General features: G+C 31.8%; 1 protein-coding gene across 1 annotated transcript; it reads left to right on the top strand.

Annotated features, from left to right (window-relative positions):
- Positions 1 to 7: 7 nt before the first annotated feature.
- On the top strand, positions 8 to 19,167 carry LOC148618660 (uncharacterized). Its single transcript, XM_088577775.1, has 9 exons — positions 8 to 294; positions 3,485 to 3,731; positions 4,220 to 4,349; positions 6,441 to 6,619; positions 7,858 to 8,112; positions 11,772 to 11,854; positions 12,319 to 12,411; positions 13,127 to 13,233; positions 13,911 to 19,167. The coding sequence occupies exons 1-9, from the start codon at positions 96 to 98 to the stop codon at positions 14,385 to 14,387; spliced, it is 1,770 nt and encodes a 589-aa protein (XP_088433901.1). The 5' UTR covers positions 8 to 95; the 3' UTR covers positions 14,388 to 19,167.
- Positions 19,168 to 20,174: the final 1,007 nt, after the last annotated feature.

The raw sequence follows: 20,174 nt of genomic DNA on the forward strand, positions 1-20,174 counted from the left end.
GGATCGGCTCTCGCCTCAAAATGGCTTACTAAATTAACAATCATTCACGGCCATAAAAAATATCATAACAACATAACTGCACCTATTTAAAAATTATGACAACAACAGCAAATATGTCAAGCAGTAAAAATACAACATATGACGATTACCCTAAGGTGACCTATAATGATGGCATGTACAGTTCACCAACCAGCAGTGCTGAACATCAGCTTCTGATGAATGCTGTCAGTACATGTGCATACCAGTTGATTCAGCAGCTGCTTGGGAAAAATTCTGATATTGTTCACGAGAAAGGTATCAAATTGTCCATGTAAATGACTGCAGTGTTTTGTAGTTCGTGGAAACTTAAATCATTTAAAGGGGATGGTTTATGAATATGATCTATATGTATAAAACTAGTTAAACCCTACCACAGACATGAGCCTGTTCACAGTATAAGCCAGGAGATGCAGGTCATTTATGTGTCTCTGTGACTTTATTTGACATCTTAGTTATTTTGAAAAAAAGTGTCATGCTGTTACTATGGATTACCTTTGCCTTCCAGCTCTTACTTAGGTGTGTTTGCACTTACTGAAGACCTGTTGGTGATCTCTATAAGGTTACAGACCACCAATTCAACCAATGAGCATTTGGAACGTACGCAAAAATAGTCCTACGCAGAAATTACCCCTGTTCCTCATAGTGCTGTGAAAAAAGTTCTCATATTATTTAAAAAATTTAAACAGTTTCTGAAAGGAAAAACATTTCTGTACATTTTATAGGTGCATTTTGCTTCTTGTGATGTGAAGCCTAATCTCCATAATGATTTTTAAATATACCCCTATCTTGTGAAAACACTGGGATTTCCCATGCTATTTATAGACCCTTCACTTCCGGTGACCAGTACTGCACTGCAAGTCTGCTAACCCCACATGCCATTCTGAGGATTGTGAGCTGACATATGTAGAATCATGCTGATATATAGTCATCTGCAGGTTAAAGTTAAGGTAAAGTCCAGAGAAGCCATTGAATATTGTGAAATTAGCATAGAAGCCTATGGGAAGTGGAATTAGTGGTTTTTAGCCTATAAGTACAATGTATTTACTATTTTTATAAAGGTAATGGGATGGTGCATTTGCTGCATTTCACTATATCTGTTCCTTTTTTCATTCCCCATAGGAGAAGCTGATAACTTTGCTACATTAGAATAATTGATGAATCTGGGTGTGTTCGCCCCAGAATTGTTTGGCTTGAGAGTGTCTTTTACCCAATTCCATGTTTGTGCTGAGTAGTTTTGGGTGGTTTCCCACTAGATTTCAAATATATTGCCAAAGCTGTAGAATTAGCCAAATTCTGACAGAGTTGAAATGTTCATTATGATATGTTGTCTTATTTTTGTGTTAATCTGTCCAGCCATTATGGAGTTATTGCCCTTTTTTATTTTTTATTGTTGCAGTATAGGAAGAGACATACCATGACCGATCACTGACTAAGTGGTACACCGCTCTGAGTGGGTGGTAACCCACAATTTTTTTTCATTTTGAGAGGTATTTCCATTTTTTTTTTAATAGTAGGTTATGCCTAACAACTTCCAAAAAGAATTTGTAGGAAATCTTAAGAAATAGTATTATTGGCTTACACTCTTGTAGTGGTGTACCACTGTCAGTGATCAGTCAGAGTATATCTCTTTCTGTACTGTTTTACTTTTAAAAAGATTTATCTTCAGAAACTACTCGACAGAATTTTATGAAAATTAATATGATTGTTCCCTTGGTACATGTATATTCTGCTAAGGCGTAGCTTCAAAAATGCCCCACGGTGTAACAGCACCTGTTGTTATTCATAACCAAACAACACCTTTCAACTTAATTTAATAATTTAGGAATGGTAGATCTAGCAAAATATTGATAAAATAAATAAAGATTCTTTCAATTCATTGTTGGAGATGCAAAATTAATCTTATAAATTTTATAAGTCTGACAATATTCAAACTCTAAACTGTTAATCTTGAACTTAATAATAAAGATTAAATGTACATGTACGTAACGTGTATACGTAATATACGTGTAGCCATAACATTTACTTCTAGAAGATAAAAATTATAGACGTGTATCTTTATCTATTTAGATATAAACATTTTTTTATTTAATAAAAGTATGCAAAACTAAAAGGATTAATATGATGTGTTGTTTGTTAAGAAAAAGACATAGAACTTCTTTTCTTGAAGAAAGTAGGTACACCAAAGCATACTTTGTCAAAGAAGATGCATTATTTTAGCAGCTATTGAGAATGTTGAGCATCTCCTAGCAAATCATTGTGAATTTTAATTATTTTGCAGTACATGTTTTTGTGGATGTACCCTAATAAGACTTAACTCTTCAACCACAATTTTCTTCTGGCTTTTATCTAATTTTTTAAATGTGCACCCAACAGCTACATGTATACATGCATGTATTTACAATGAAATGAAAAACATTAAGCATTTTTTTAGAAGGCCCCATGTAGAAGGTCTTAAGTTAAATCAGAATATATTAACTTTACATTGCCCACCATGGGTATAGAAGCATGTCAGTAGTTATTTCTGATTTTACGATCTTAAAAGTATACATATTTAAAAAAAAAAATTGATTTGAATTGTATTAAGGATTTTAATTAAGTAATTATAATAGGACGATCGTATTAATTTTGACATTAAATATTAATGAATTAGTAAAAAAAGTTGTAAGTTTTTTAATATGAAGCATGAACTTCAGAATCTATTTTATCGAATGTCTTGTAAAAAAATGTGTGTTTTGACTTTCCAAAAACGTATTTTTACGAAATTAGCTATGTATACTATTGCTAGATAAAATTATAAATGATAAAGAAAATTAATTTTAGGATTGTTTATGAATTAAAAAAAAATATATAAAAAGTATAGGATAGATTATTCCTCCATCATTGTAAGGATTTAAATGGACATTCATTACATCGTGATGTATCGCTATCTGTGACGAGACAATGTTGCAACAGATACCCAACTAGTCAGCGGTGATCCCTTATTGATCCACGATGATTCCTCATTGATATCATGATGATAGGTCACAGACAATCACAAAATTCCGTCACAGATCACGACAAATGTAAAATCCGCAAGGTGATGTCTATATGAGTGTTAGAGATTTTAATCCAAGAAATAATATGGATGCTTTTACAAAAATAAAATGTTGCTTGTCAAGCAAGGTGTGCTCTTTACAGTCTCTAGTTTATATATACCATAGATAGAAGATATTTTAAAAGGATATTTGGGCAGACTGATAAATTGCATGATGATTCTTGTAAGGTCTTTCCTTTTTCACCATTTGTTATAAATTTTTATATTGTTCACTTCTTAAATAGTTATATAATCTGGTAAAGTACTTAAATTCATCATTGGCTAACCTGATATTTACATGTAAAATGAAAAAGAAAATCTAGTTTTACCTAGTAACATGAACATTTTTTTTATTTTATTTTCATTGTAAAGGCTGGCATGGACAAACAGTATTGCACAAAGCATGCCTTATTGGGGACTACGAGACTTGTAGAGTTCTGTTACAGTATGGTGCTGACCCTAATGCAAAGAATGACTATGATGAAACTCCTCTTCACTACGCCTGCAAGAGAGGCCAACCTGCAATTGTACACATGCTAGTTCAACAAGGTGGTGATCTGGATGCAGTAGATAAAAATGGAAACAGCATGTGTCATCATGCAGCACAGACAGGCAGTGTGTAAGTTAAAGCTGATTACTATGGACTTATTTAAGGTCATGTACTGATATCCATGAAACAAAGTACCAAAGCTGTATAATTTCTATTTTATGTATAAACCAGAAATTCAAAAACAGAAACAAGGGATGACTGAGTAAAATTGTAAGAAACTTGTTGATTTCTGTACTTCTCAAACTATAGCTTGCTATATTGTCATTTACTTTATCTTTACTAGATTGGATCAAAATGAAATAATGAGGGAAGTTTGAAAAGTAGGCTCCAAAATATTTGTAGACCTTAATGTGTCTAGAAGTTGTGAATGTACATTTAGACTTTCTAGGATACCCCTCTGGTTGATGTTGGCAGTGAAGCTATTTCCTATGATAATGGATATCAATTTTTGTTAGAACTACATTAACATATTATACGTATGTGCATTTCCCATTGTGGATTAGGTTCTTTTGCTTTGTGGTATTGAGTGTTGTTACATTTTATTCTTAATCTTTTAGATATTCACTGGCCTATTTACACACCCAGAGACCACAATATCACACAGTTAATAACAATTTACAGCTACCATTACATATTGTCTGTCAGTTTGGTCATGTTGATGCTTTTTGCTACCTTCTTAAAAAAGAGGTAAGTTGAGTACTTAAATAGTATATGCACTCAAGAAGTATTATAAGAAAGGACACTTAATGTAAGATTGAGAAAAAGTATATATTGATCTTACAAGAGTGTGAAAATGTGCATCTCTAATTATAGCTATGCATTCAACATTTTTTCCATTCTTTTGTATATAATATATGAAAAAAAACAGGATAACTAATTAGTAGAACTAATAAAAAAATTGTCTCTTTTCAGTCTCTTGTAAGATATTTACACACATACTTCCTTCCATAAGTCTGTATATTTATGATACTTGCATTTGTCTTTGAAATTTGATTGTTATTCCATTTTTGTGACGTACAGTACTATCAACACAAATTTTAATTTCTCCACTCTCCATAGTGGAGATATTATGTATGAGTGGAGTGACAGTGTCTACATTCTCCTGTAACAGTGGAGATATTACATGTATGAGTGAGTCACATTGTCTCCACTCTTCACAGTAGAGTCACCTTTTAAAAAATTGTCTCTAGTTTACACTTCTGTCTTTATACTTTTTTAAGGTATACATAATGGTTCTAGCAGTTTAATAACATTTCTTAGTTATGGACAGAAAAAAATACTTAAAAGTAATGAAATGGAGCAATTTTATCCTAGTTTTTACTATAGTGGAGTCACAGTGGAGGACATGAGTGACTCCACTGTGAAGAGTGGAGAAATTAAAATCTGGTTGACCGTAGTGTATTTCTTAGAAACCCATAAGCACCCTGTTTTCCATATTCATGTCCTCCTTTCCTTTTTATACCTATTTTGTAGATATAAAATTGTGTTTTTGTAAATTTTGTTGTTAGTTTCATGTCAGTGCATAACATTTTTTTCTTGACTTTTTGTTATTCAGAACTACTTGGCCATTTTGGCTATGCTAAAAAAAATAGATGCAGAAAGGAGAAATTGATCTTGCATTATTTGACAGATCAAAGTAGTTCCATCCACCAGGTGGCTCTAAGAATTTTAGTTAGATATCACTAGAAATAAAGGACCCTAACTCTAGCAGTTAAAAAAATGTAATGGGGAAATTTTAGCTATTTTAAAATTGGATCAAACGAGGTTCTTCTGCCACATACAAGGTTTCTTCCTGTGCAAGGATAAAGGCTGAGTATTTATGATTGGATATTTGATCTGTAAAATGTAAAAAGCAGTTCTGGGCACTTGGTGTTAATCTTTGAGAGACACTATTGGGATAAATATATTTGACTGGGCAGTGATAATTAGAAGTCATCTGGTATGTAGATAGTTCTAAAGACTTTGTTGTATTGTCATTTCGTGTCCTGAAGATTTTTTTTGGTTAACAATACCAATTCAATACTCTTGCAAGTACATGTATTATCTTTTCTTTTGATTTTAGTAGCTTAAACATTTAAAATTATGTGATTACAGTAATACCCGTCTAAACCAAATCCTAGGGTATCTTGTCACCTGATTAAACAAAACATCTCTTGAAGTCTTGTCATGTTTTGTGTATTTTGGATCCAGATACATTGAACCTGTGTAAATGAACAATGTACATTGATGAATATCATGCTACCTTAGAAATCATCCTTGAAAAAAAATTGCATTCACATTATTTGATCAATTTCAGCCATTAGTTAAATGTCCGTTCTATTTATTAACTTACTTATTGTTAATATTGTTTCAATTAGGAATTTAAAGATATGTTTGAAAATAGGTCTACATCAATAACTGTGAAAAAAAAACAATTATTTGTGGTACCAATTTATGTGTTTTTTCTTGGTTCAGACAAAGCACATATTGAAGTTCCAAATGAATGATAAAATGTCTATAAAAAACTGTGATGACCTTATGAAACTTGTGAATTTATCAAACCATGAAGTAACACACTTTCCAAAACCCTGAAAATTGATACCACCGAACAAAAATATTTAACAATATGTTGTATAATTTTGAATCAGTAATTATCAGCTTTAACTCTGTTGATTTTCTAATCTTTCAACAAGATTAGGAATTAGATAATTGTTCTTGCTAAAAAAAAAATTTAAAAAAACACATGCAATTTCTAACAAATTTGTGATTCCTTAAGTTGACTGATATTATTATTTATAGAAAAGTGACATAAAACAGGCAGATAAAGATGGTAACAATGTTCTACATATTGCTGCTAGAGAAGGTCATCAAGGTTTAGCTTGGGCTATACTGAAGACAGGTGGTTGTGAACTCTTACACATGGAAAACAAGGAAGGTTCTACTCCTGATGACATTGCTGCCAGACGAGATAAATATGGGTAAGAATGTTGAACTGGTTAATATCTTCAGAGACCCAGCTCAGTTAACTGCTTCACCAGTATTAGTTCCACTATGTGCCAACTTATGCCAATGTTTGATTGTCACTGCTTATCTTTTAAGTGCTAGGCAGATAGGAAAATGATATCTTAATGGCTAAAAGTTCATTATTTCATTATGAACAGCTTTATTTTCCATTATACTTACTGCCTGACATTTTCTAATGTCAACATTAATTCAAAGTGACTTTGTCATAACAGATAACAGAAAAAAGCCAGTTTTGAATGTCTCAGAAAAAAATCACATCTCACTCTTTTAGGCTGACTGTGATATGTTCTGTCTTGACATCAAAACTGGCATTATTCTGTATTTATCATCCAAGTTGAAATTGGGATCTGTTGAATAGAGCCTAAAATACGTGAAATTTCTGCTAACTGACATCTGGCAGTCCATCAATACTATTTAGTCTTCTTAAATAGCATTCCACATAAGAATCATGCAAAATATGATTCATGGTTAGAAGGCCTGTATATTTTTATTTTTGATATTTTGTTTAAAATGTCAAAGTAAACAGAAAGTAACATGTGGCTTTTCATATAACCTTTGTTCTAAGGAGATGAAAATTATATAGACTGTACTGTAGAATTCAAAATTAAGGGAGATAACTGTGAATAACATTAAAATACAATAGATTCTGTTGGATTTGGATTTTTTTCTTAGAGCAGACAGATTGGAATGAATGATTATGCATTTCATTATATAGACCCATGAAACAACTGTGTAGCCTTTTTGGGGTACATCACATATTACAGAATTTGTATGATTTTTACAAAGATTACTACTTAAATACTATTGACAGTACATGTAAGTCTCCTTAAAGTTACTGGTAAGATTTGTATTCTCCTCTTCAGCTGTTATAAGACTCAATTAGTTTTAAAAGTAAAATACAATTGAAGATATTTTTAAGGAAATGTACTAGAATTAAATTGACAATGTTAGTAAACATAACACATTAATGTTTGCAATCTGTATAGACCAAGATTGTACAAACTCAGAATTTAAAAAATTGAGTCTTTTTCGGGTACCTTAAATCCATTAGGGGTGCATATACATCAATTACAAGCAATTTATGCTGTTAATTTTTTAATTAAGGTCTAAATTCTATTATATTGAACAAGTATATCACGTAATATTTAAAACATTTAGGGCCTTCCTGGTAATTGTATTGTTATTGTTTCAGACACAGAATATTAGCACCTCTACTATCTTCCCTGAAGAAACATAAACCTAGGGACTACATAGTGACAAATCCAATGTCTATGTATTACTGGATCATGTTGAAGCCATGTATTTTCTACATTTTGATATTAATCCTGTGTCACATGGTCTCAACATTTTATCAGCCTGGTTACCAAGGTTACATTATGGTTGTTGGATTGATTTTGGTTGTATGGGACATTGGAAAAAATTTACACAGAATAAACCACATTAGTAGGTATGTATTGGTAATGTTAATCTGTAAATGTAAATTTGTTAATGTTAATATTTTAATGTTAATCTGTAAATGTATACAGTGAAACTTCTCCTAACTGGCCACCACTGAGACAAGAAAAAATGTCCGGTTTTGTGAAAAATAGCAATGCATTCTAAGAGCTGTTTCCATTAATGTGTTCTGTAACCCTACACCTTGTCTGTTGGTCGAGACATGTTTAATGCCAATTCAAAACTTTTGGCCTTTTATTACATTTCAAAGCTTGCATCATTTGTAAATGATTTGATTTTACAAACGGTACTGCCAACAAAATAATGTTCACGGTTTTGAAAGAATATGTATTAAAGATCAAAGGGCTATTGATGGTAATTAATTATTTGTATTGTTTTCGTAAATTACCTATCAACAAAGTCTAATAGTTTCACCCCTATGTTGTTTTGGCTTGGGTACAGGTCACATTAACTGACAGTTAAAAGATCGTAAAGATCGTACTATTAAATGACCCTGGTTGCCTGACGTGTGTACACACCAATTAACAGCCAAACAGTGACAAAATGTAAATGGATTAAATTTGTTGTTTAAACTACTGTCCCTTTCAATTATCATCTGTCTTCTGATGAAATGCAAACTGATCAGTGAATGAATTATTAATTACATAATATTATGTAATCATTTACAGTTTTGTTGACACATTTATTACAGGTGAACAATAACCAGGCGGCCGGAATTGAGTGGTTGTTTTTATTTGAAATATGTAACTAAACTATGGAAAACCAGCCAATATATGGTTTTAGGGGGTGGCTGGTCTATTGAAGACAAAACACACAGGTTTTAATGAATATCGGCCGGGACTTTTGAATACGACCGGTTTGGAGGGAAGACTGGTTTTCTGAGGGTTCAGTTTGCAGAAGTTTCGCTGTATCTGTTAAATTACGTACTGCATGTGTGAAGTGTCTTCATATTATCCTAAAATTATTGTGGTAGGGCATATGAAATCAAAGTACTCATGTACTGAATCAATTTATATCGATCGTTTTAATTTTTATGCCTCAAATAATCGTCAAATTGCAAAATATGGAATAACTGGAAAGTACAGGGATCGAATTCAAATGTATCTTAACACAAGCTTATTGTTATAAATGGTTAATATTGAACTCTTTGCTTTTATTTTTAATTTCACAATTTTTTACCAAGGACATTTAAAAACCACACACACACCAAAATTCATGATGCATTGTAGCAGTGCGCCAGTTTGTGTGACATTCAAGTTCTGTATCAGTTTCCATGGAGCACCTAGATGAATGAACTCAAAACTCTCCAATGTAGTACATTTTTGAACTACAAACTACTAGTTAGCCATTCCCAGTTTTTAAATTTTCAGGTCGAAATATATTCAATTTATTGACCTCCAGGTCGAAACTGTCTATTAAGTCATTCAAAATTAAGCCCCAAACATTGAAATAAATCATATCCTTAGATACATGTTCCTCTAAACTAGCTACATTTCTCGGTTGATAAAAGTTCTAAAAGTTAGTCCATGGATGCCTATGTGTAAATGCACTTAGTTTCAGAGACTCATACATTAACATTAACGATAAAGTCTTTGAATATATTTTAACAAATTGTGGCTGGTGCAGGAAACATTTGCCATGCACTTTTAGGGCCATGGAGCACCTACATTTCTATAGAATGATTATAAATTTGCAAAAACCAATAACACCAGACAAAAAAATGACACAATTCAAGAGAAATGCACAATCAAAATTTCTATAGCATCATCTATGCAAAGTTTCATTTTTAATTGTCAGATCAGGGTTTCTGGTGTCACGAGGCAGTAATCATAATAAAAATACAAATCTAAAGGCTCTGGTGACTGCTATATCAATTCCGATCTTCGATCTAAATTGATAAAAATCATGTTGTTTTAGTAAAAGGCTTTAATGATTAAAGTTAAAACAACCACAATGAGGAGTGTATGAAACTGATGTTATTATCAATAGTATTGCTCTTTGACCTGCAGTGACAATACATGTACTATTTGGCTTCCATCCCTTGCACCTGAATATTTAAAGAAGCTTTTATAAAAAAAATTGTATATCCAGTCCCCAGTGCTGCAAATCTTTAAAAATTACGGAAGTCTGAAAAATTGTGAACTGTAACATCATCTATTATGAAGCCTTTGATGGATGTTAGGACTAGTCTCAGACTTTTTAAGTTTTAAGGGGCTTAGACCTTTAACTTCAGATTACATGTTGAAAAAGCAGGGTATGCTGGTGTGAAACTGATCTTATCTTTAATATTTTAACACAGGTAACCAAAAGTAATTTTCAATGAAGAATGAAGATTTTTATAGCCCTTTCAACAAGTATATAGTAAATTGGAGTCATCTTGTTTGTTTGTCTTATCTTAATGCTACTTATTGAATCTATAAGTAGAATTCCTTCAAATTTGTTGTATAACCATGTATTGATGGGGCTGATTTTAGTTGCTGTCTGATACACTAATCAGGCACATGGAGTAAATGTCAATCTTGCATTACTTAAATGCACACAGTTCTACAGGGAAAATTCCTATACCTCAAAACTATGCATCAAAATGACTTCAAAAGTGTATTATATTTATTTTTGTACATTAAATGAAAGTTGAGTGTAAACCAAATGTGGGTAATTGGGCAATACATTTTGCAATTTCTTAATGACAATATTTACGATCTTGAAAGTATTGTGTATGCTATTAATGAATTACTCAGAGACCAATACTAAACTGTAAAATAATGACATCAATTTGTCATTAATCTGGTCTGCTTCAGATAGCTAACATTAAATAGAATCCTCATTTGAGGCAACTTATGGAAAATGTATCTTTGAACATATTTAAATCGGTTCAATATTTCAAAGGTTTAATAGTACTGGTATTTGTGGAAAGAGTTCCTATTTACCAATAGGCAACCATTTATAAGGATTGGATACAACTCCCTAAAATAGGCAACCATTTATAAGGATTGGATACAACTCCCTAAAATAGGCAACCATTTATAAGGATTGGATACAACTCCCTAAAACAGGCAACCATTTATAAGGATTTTTAAGAGTTGAGATCAACCTAGCACAAGAATATCAGCAAATGGTGAAATTCTTGTTTTGTTTTACAATTTCATCAAATTTTTTTTGGTGATCTCTGTAAGTATTTACTGTTTTTATAAAGGTTATATGACAGTGTATTTTTATTAAGGTTATATGATGTTGTATTTTTATTAAGGTTATATGGCGGTGTATTTTTATTAAGGTTATATGGCGGTGTATTTTTATTAAGGTTATATGGCGGTGTATTTTTATTAAGGTTGTATGGCGGTGTATTTTTATTAAGGTTGTATGGCGGTGTATTTTTATAAAGGTTATATGACGGTGTATTTTTATTAAGGTTATATGATGGTGTATTTTTATTAAGGTTGTATGGGGGTGTATTTTTATTAAGGTTATATGGCGGTGTATTTTTATAAAGGTTATATGGCGGTGTATTTTTATAAAGGTTATATGACGGTGTATTTTTATAAAGGTAATATGATGGTGTATTTTTATTAAGGTTATATAATGGTGTATTTTTATTAAGGTTATATGATGGTGTTTGTGTTTTACCATATATGTTCTCTTTTTCTTTTGTAGGATGCAGAATCCTGTGTTTGCTGGAGCATTTGGTGCAGGACTGTTTCATACAACCGTACATTACTTCCTCTTCATACATTCCTGTATCCTTTTTAAAGTTTTCTTTACTCATCTTAACTAAATCAGCTTGATTATTTATAATTTAGTTTGATTAGTAACAAGCTTTCTGATTGGTTGTTTCTCTTTTAGCAATGTAATTTATTTTGTATAACTTTCCTTGGTACTGTGACCCTTTACCTCAATCAGTCAGCAGTCAGTTAAAAATAATCCCAAATAAAATTATGTTTTGATAATGAACCAAATCTTAATATCTGGATTTGACTCAGTTAAAAATTAAATTATAAGGAATGTTTCTAATTTTTAAACAGGTTATACTCAATACTGCAAAGCAGTTTACAAGTGTAAACTGCTGCATAATCATGTTTATAAATGTTTATGACATTTGTATTTTGTCAAAAAATAATATTGTACATTATATAGTTCCTTGTTTTATGTGATCTTGTATTTTTTAACATTTAAACATTTGATGGACCTTAACTTATTTTAGCGATAAGTGATCACCTGTTACTAAGAGCAGTATCCTATGTAATGATGTCTATTACATTTTACATTTATTATACCCTTCTTACAAGAGATCCAGGTATAATTCTTACATTCACCATGGGGCTATTATATTTTTACACCACTGCTCATTCCGTCAGGGATCTATCATCATACCAATGCTTCAATTTGTCCACGATACCTTTATTTTCCAGTTGATAAATCGATTATTAAGGTACCATTAAACCACATCTTTTCACATTGGTTTGTGTCATAAAATACTGATCAAGTTCCATTATGGTGTGCACATTGTACATTTATATCAACTTTGTGTATGGAGTTGTAGCCCCTTTTTTACTGTTAAAAAAAATGGAATGTGGGGACATATTTGATCGCTAAGTCAATTTTCTCTAGTTTTTGTTAAATGTCATTTAACAAATAGAACCTGCTAAGGGGTTTGGGGGTTAAATGCTAGTTACTCATTAAGTTTGGGTTTCAATCCCATAGTAAATAAAATGTGTATTTTTTAAATTAAGAAAATGTCTATTTAACTGCGAAGTGTGCCACATACAGATTATTATTTCTGTTAAGGATACAGTGTCCAGTTGTCTTCTTGTTCTTTCCCATGGAGATGTTTCAACAAAAATCATTTTTGCTGATTGCTAAAGGAGATAATTTGACCAAGGAACTTGTCATGTTCAGACCCTTTCAGTGTATCTAAAACTATTCAGTAGATATTGACAAACATTTGTATGTTAATTAAATCATACAAATTTTTAAAAAATTTTAAAATTATTCTGCTTATTTCCATGCAGGAAGAGTACGACATTCTGAGATTAACCCTGCCACCAATAGACCAACCACAGTTGTTGATCTGTGTAGTTCCAGAGAGAAGGTTCTGGAATACTGTACTGTATGTGAGGTAAGTCCTTAGATCAAATTCTTTCAGTTGATTGACAAACATTCACGAAAAGTCAATAATATATTTTCCTTATTTGGTGTATATAAGAATTGTTATCTCTCTCAGTTGGAATAATTATTCCTATTGGAATAATGTAGTTGGTCTGCTGGTTTAGTTAATACCATGGGGTGTTCAGTTAGTACTGCCTATTTGTCTAGAATACATGGAAATCTTTTCAACTTTTTGTTTCAGATTGTGTTGCCAACATTATTTGTAGTTCCATAAGAAAATTTTGAACTTCATACTTGAATTTTAATTTACTTGACTTGGTACAGGTACTTGTATTACATAGCTGTATCACTTTGATATAGGTTTATGCAATATTCAAGGTGTTATGTACATAATTATTCCTACACATAAATGTTTTTTCTAAGTAAGGTGTATATTAAATCTAACATTGATGAAACTGTTAAACTATATGAAGACTTAGTTTGAATTATGAAAACAGATAGTTTCTCAAAAGAAATAGGATGTTTTGTCACATTTTCTATGGCCTCATTTTTTTAAGAAGAAGTGAAAAGGATGAAGGTATTCGGTGCTCTTTATCAGTAATATTAAGTTTTTCAAGTAACATTTGTATCAGCTTTAAAATTAAGTAAGCTTTAAATAATATTTTTGCATTTCTACTATTCTTACAGATAGCTAAACCAACAAGAACCAAGCACTGTAGACTTTGTGAAGTCTGTTACTCAGAGATGGACCATCATTGCTTGTTTTTGTTGACATGTATTGCCAAGACCAACCATGTTCTCTTTGTCTGGTTTCTCATCATTGTTGTTGTTTCCATGTTGATTTATGAGATAAATCTCTTTTTTTACTTATCATTGATTGGACTGCAGTCATCATTCTGGTCAGTTGTCACTGACTTATTTTATAATGATGCCTGGACATTGAGTCTTGGTGTTGCTAATCTTGTGTCAATTTTATGGGGTGTTAACTTGGTAAGGTTTCAGCTGCAGATTGTGTCCAAAGGACAGTTAACTGCAATACAGATGTATACCAAGAAACAAAGTGGACTGACAACTGAGGAAAAAATGTGGAACATTGTCAACTTTTTAAGATTTAAACCTCCATATGCTCAGGACCCATTGTTAGCTGCTCAGAATCTTATTTGAGTTGTTAGGGTGACCAGTAATTGTGTTTTCTATTAATTAAAGGACAAGTTACCCCAAAATCAAAATTAATTTTAAGAATGGCATCCAAGGTGTAATTTTGATGGAACATTTGATGCTGGACTTATTTTCTGATGGGCATTTTCTTTGTATCCCTTTTATTATGGTAAGACATATTCTTTTAAAATAAACTTGAGAACACTGTCCAAGAGTGTGCTAAATTAAGACCTACTAATAAGATGAGGTGATACAACATTCATCTTGTTCATTCCTATATTTGTTTAGGTCTTGGTTTTGGTTAGGTGATTTCTTATGAGGGCTGAAAAATTCTCATTAGGTATGTAACTTTGACAAAATGATGTTTTTTTAATGATTTTTTTTTCAAAATGACTTTTATACTGAAACACATTGCAACAGAAAATGTTTTGATTCAAATTTATAGCATAAATCTCCTTATATACACAGAAAAAATATCGCAAAATAAGCATTGAAAAATTCTTTTGGAAATTACATGGAAAGGAGAGATAACTCTGTAATATTTATGCTTTATTCAAGTTTTTTGTTCCCTTTTTGTCAATGTCACAATGTCATGTTAAGTATTATACTTTGTTTTTTGTTATTTGACTATCTCTATTATTATGCTGCTCATGATAAGTAAAACATCTGAAGTATGATTGGTATTTTTAAATTTTTGGGTAGTATTTAATTACAGAAAAAGCTTATTTTCTGGCACTTCAGTCATTTTGAATTTTAAAAAATCAGTATTATTTATATCTGCAAACTATTTATCAACAGTTTAAATTTTGTTAAAAGAATCATTTAACCACAACAAGTAGAAGATTTACTTCATCCTTTTCATCAAAATTGGAATTTTTGAAATTCATTTGTCTTAATAAAGGACGCTTGGTTTACTATTTAGTTGCTAAATCTAGGTTATTGTTTAATAAAAGATATGAAAGCTCTTTTTAGGTTGTAGATGCTTATTCTTAAATGTCTATTACCCTACATTTCATTTAACAGATTAAGCAAAATTGTATTATTGTATCAAATTCAGCTGTTTTATGGTGTTATCTCCCCTTCCAGAGTAATATTATTTGTTAGAACTTACAAATCTTCTGTTACCATTTTTGTTGAAATTTAAATATTTTGCTAGATTGACTGATTTCTATTTAAACAGACTTCATCCTTGTAACTGAATTAGATTAGAAATGAGTTGAGGATCACTTAAATTTTTTATTGTTTTGTATTATATATCCAAGAAGTGTGTTACCTTTTGTTTGAGTATGTCTAAGAATCATGTAGTAAAGATGACATACCTGATAAAAGTAGCCAGTAATTCATACAAAATATTTAAAACATGCTTTGCAGTTTTGTGCATTTTTTAAGACATAATTTGTTTAGACTGCACTGTGAGTAGTAAAACAACTTCAGAATAAAAAATTAAGTATGGATAGATTGCTGTAGTGACCAGAAAACTAGTATTTTTATATACAGTCAAACCTGTTTTGAATGACGTTCCAAGGAAGAGTAAAATCATGATCATATAAAACAGATGGCCTTCATATACTGGTTAAATTTTCATGAAATTCACTACATAGGAATATTTCAATCATAATCTTTTAAGGCATGTTATTGCTAAATACAGTAGGTCTCTAAGACAAGTTTAACTACATGTACCACTGTTTACATGTACCAATGTATACATGATTCTTTAGTCGACACTGCTACATGTCCGTGTACTCAGTATACTAGGATTGCCTGTCAGTGTACTCAGTATACTGGGATCACCTGTCAGTGTTCTCAGTATACTATTATCACCTGTCAGTGTACTCAGTATACTGGGATCACTCGTCAGTGTACTCAGTATACTGTTATCATCTGTCAGTGTACTCAGTATAATAGGATCACCTATCAGTGCATTCAGTATACTAGGATCACCTGTCAGTGTACTCAGTATACTGTTATCATCTGTCGGTGTACGCAGTATACTGGGATCACCTGTCAGTGTACTTGGTATACTGGGATCGTCTCTCAGTGTACTTAGTATACTATTTATCACCTGTCAGTGTACTCAGTTTACTAGGATCACCTGTCAGGGTACTCAGTAAACTAGGAATTGTTGTGTTGAGATGTACGTGCTGCAAAATATAGCTTTAGCTGCTTTCTTTGCCATGAATAAGACACCTGACATAAAATAAAAATTTCCTGTGCGTTTGTAAATGCATTTGTTTAAGACCCAAGACATAGATAAACTATGAAGTTGTACCTTCTGGAATAACCATAACTTATCATTTATGTTTTTGTGAAGGGGAGATAATGTGTTTATTTCAAGTGGTATTGTTTCATACATAGAAGTAGAAAAAAACTTTTAGTATGTGTTCTTTTGTGTTTCTAGTGTGTCATTTCATCAATAGATCTTCATTTATTTATATTATCTGTATAACAGATTTTACATTTTTATCATGGTATATAGTGTGTCATATCTTTTATGGCTATTTAACTTTTATCATAGGTATTAGTTTCCACTGTACCTGTACCAATTTTTATAAATGAGCTTTTGTGAGGCAATATACTGGGTTTGTTATTTTCTACTTTATTATTAATAATTTGTATTATGTAGAAAACACAAAATTTAAAAAATTATAAACTGCATATGTTGTACTAATTTGGTGTTTTTTATACTTTTCTAAATTTTCTTTGCAGCCAAGTTACTTAATCACTATATCTGTTGATAGGCCATAACAAAATAAATCCATGTTTATTATACCTCCACTCATTGAGTTGAGGATGTATTGGAATCACCTTGTCTGTCCATCATTCCATTTGTCTCTCCTTCCAAATTTTGTCACAGTTATCTTAGCTCCCAATGGATGGATTGATTTTAAATTTGGTGTGTGTCTATGTAGTTTGAAGCAAATTTGGATGCGCTCTGATTTCAAATTCCTGTTTTGTGTGAATGCCATTTTCATTATATGGAGTGGAGGAGTAATTTTTTGTCGCAAAAATTTTGGCTTTCAATGGATGGATTGATTTCAAATTATATAGACGGAGCATATGTTGTAAGCTCTTTAGGAAACAATTCAAAATCAACTTCTGTAGAAGTGGGGTAATGCCTAGCAAGGCTATATTTACAAATCCTGTTATCACTGTAGTACAATGTATCTGCACATACACATATATTTACTCCTGCCTTCACTTTTATTTCTTTTGAGGAGGTAGAGCTTGGGTAAGGGACACCACTCTTACAAATGATTAGAACATTTGCATTCAGCATTTTACATCAACCTCATGTAAGCATCAAAGTAACTTGGGCTGATTTCATTCTGTTTCAAATGGAAGCTTGATAGACTGGGTGAAATTGAATATGATACAAACATGTCACTGATTTCAAGAGTTATGTCCCTTACCCTAGGTCTATCTTTTTAAACTGTGTCACCCAAACAGTGGAAGAGGATCTAATGTTTTCTCAACATCTATCTGTCTGTCTCATGCTTGTGTAATTTGTAGCTAAAAAAGTATTAAATCAATATTATTCGAACTTTGCACAGTGTTTATATAAATATGGAAGATGTGCACCACAAAGCAGAAGAAATATGACCAAAATGTTTTTGCTACATTCTTAGTTCACCTTGACCAAAGGTTCCAGTGAGCTTATGCCATCACTTTGCATCTGTCGTCTGTGGTCCTTCATCCGTAAACTTTTTGATATTTTTCTCAACTTCATGAAAATCCCTTGACCAAATTTAAACCAACTTGGCAGAAATGATGTATGCAAGAACCTTTTCAAAAGATCCACTTTTGGTTCCGCTTGATTAAACAAGATAGCTGCCAGAGACTATTTAATCTTCTGATTGGCCAAAGATCAACTCCTCTGAAACCACTTGTGCCAATATTTTGAAACTTAAACAAGATGTTGCCAGAGGCCATTTAAGCTTTAACTGATCAAATGATATGATTTCAAGGTCTACAGATGAGGGATTTAGGCTCTAGAGAGCCTTTAGTTATCATGTAATGGACATTTTTTGTCACTTTATATTGTTGAGGGTACCAACTTTGTATAATCTATAACTCAAATAGCATTAACTCATTATTATTCCAAATTTTAATAGTGTCCACATGCATATTGAAAATTGACAGGTATAAATATTTTGTAATCTGTGTTTTCAGTTACAGGTACAGGATTTCAGGTTGGGGTATGTAATAATTTTTTTTTTGCTAAAAATATCATTTACTGAATATTTGAGAGGGTGAAAGTCTCCTCTGGCCCCATCTGGACCAGCCACTGATTTTTGTTTTTCTACTTACTAAATGTTTAAGTATATATTAAATTATTGTGTGTATTTTAGATGAGTAGAAAGTAGTCTCTTTCACAGTTTGGCTTTCAGATGATAAATACAGAACTGTTTAGCATTGAACTTGAAGTACAGGGTTAAGTTCAATAGCCACTGTTCAAGAAGTGTGGCAGACTTCCACTTTTAGTGTGTGTGTGGGTGATTACTTGATCAACTCTTCCAGTCTCCTTGGTTTGTTCATCATCTCATTCTAGTGGACTCGATGGGCCTCTTCTGGCTTCGTTAGTTTGTTTGTGAACTCATTCTAGTGGACTTGATTAACCTCTTCAGGCTTCCTTGGTTTGTTCATCAACTCATTCTAGTTGACTCGGCTTCCTTGGTTTGTGTATCTGTTTGTATTATCTTATTTTATAGAGTACACATTATTATTCTTGCTATTTATGTAATTTATATTTTTTCACTTGTTTTACATTAAAAAATAGTAATGTCAACAGTTGTGTTTTACTGCATTTATCTTTGTTGGATACCTCTAATGTAACAAGCTTTAAATAGGCAAATAAATCAGAGATATCAGAGATTGTCAGCAGGAAGGAATGACAGATATAGAACAATTTGAAACATAAAATGGCATTCTCTAAGAAGTACCTTCACAGGTGAAAATGTAAGGAAAATGCTTTTGTTATAACATTGTTATCTGGGGCTCCTTTGTTTTTACTTGTTCATTTGTCAAACCACTTCAGATATAATCAGATCAAAGTTTAGATAAATGTATTTCTGCTTGTGGGTGATGGTCTCATCAGGAAGTTTCCTCATCTCATATTTTAATAATTTGATTAATTATGTAATTAAAGTCCTCTTTTTTCTGTAAAGAATATGACAGACCTGCCAACTACCAATAAGACCACCAAATAGTAATATGATTATGAACAACTCATCAACATATAATAGGATTGTACTTAAAAACTAATCAGCTTGCCATGTATTGTGCTGATTATATTGGTATTACATCATTATTGTTTTGTCTATATGTATGTTACATGAAATTGTTGACACTGTGTACAGTATTTATGTAGGCTAGATTGACAGAAAAACTGGGTATACAATGTCCAAGTTGCTACTTGTATCAAAACATAAGAACATGGCTTATAGCTTCGACAATAAACCGATGTAAAAACTTCTTCAAAATCTATAAGTTTTTTAAGGATAAACTGTTTAATGTAGGATTCACTGTATTACTTAGCAGCAGGAGTAGGGGCAGGTCTATTTATTTACCAGTAGCCAGTACATGGTCGCAAGGGTATGAAGGGGTCTACCGTATCAAGTTCAATTTGGGAAAATCTAAAAGATCCCAGAACTTCAAGTTCTAAAGCTATATTTAAGGTTGGTACTTGTAAAACATTCCAACACAAGCTGTAATGAGCTTTTAAAACTGACATGTATAACAATAACAGTAATACACAGAAGACACATAAGACATACAGCATTATAAACAGCAAGA

The sequence above is a fragment of the Perna viridis genome, chromosome 4 (genome assembly GCF_037379345.1).
Source record: "Perna viridis isolate PV_CMFRI_1.1 ecotype Kerala chromosome 4, ASM3737934v1, whole genome shotgun sequence".
NCBI classification, from domain to species: Eukaryota; Metazoa; Mollusca; class Bivalvia; order Mytilida; family Mytilidae; genus Perna; species Perna viridis.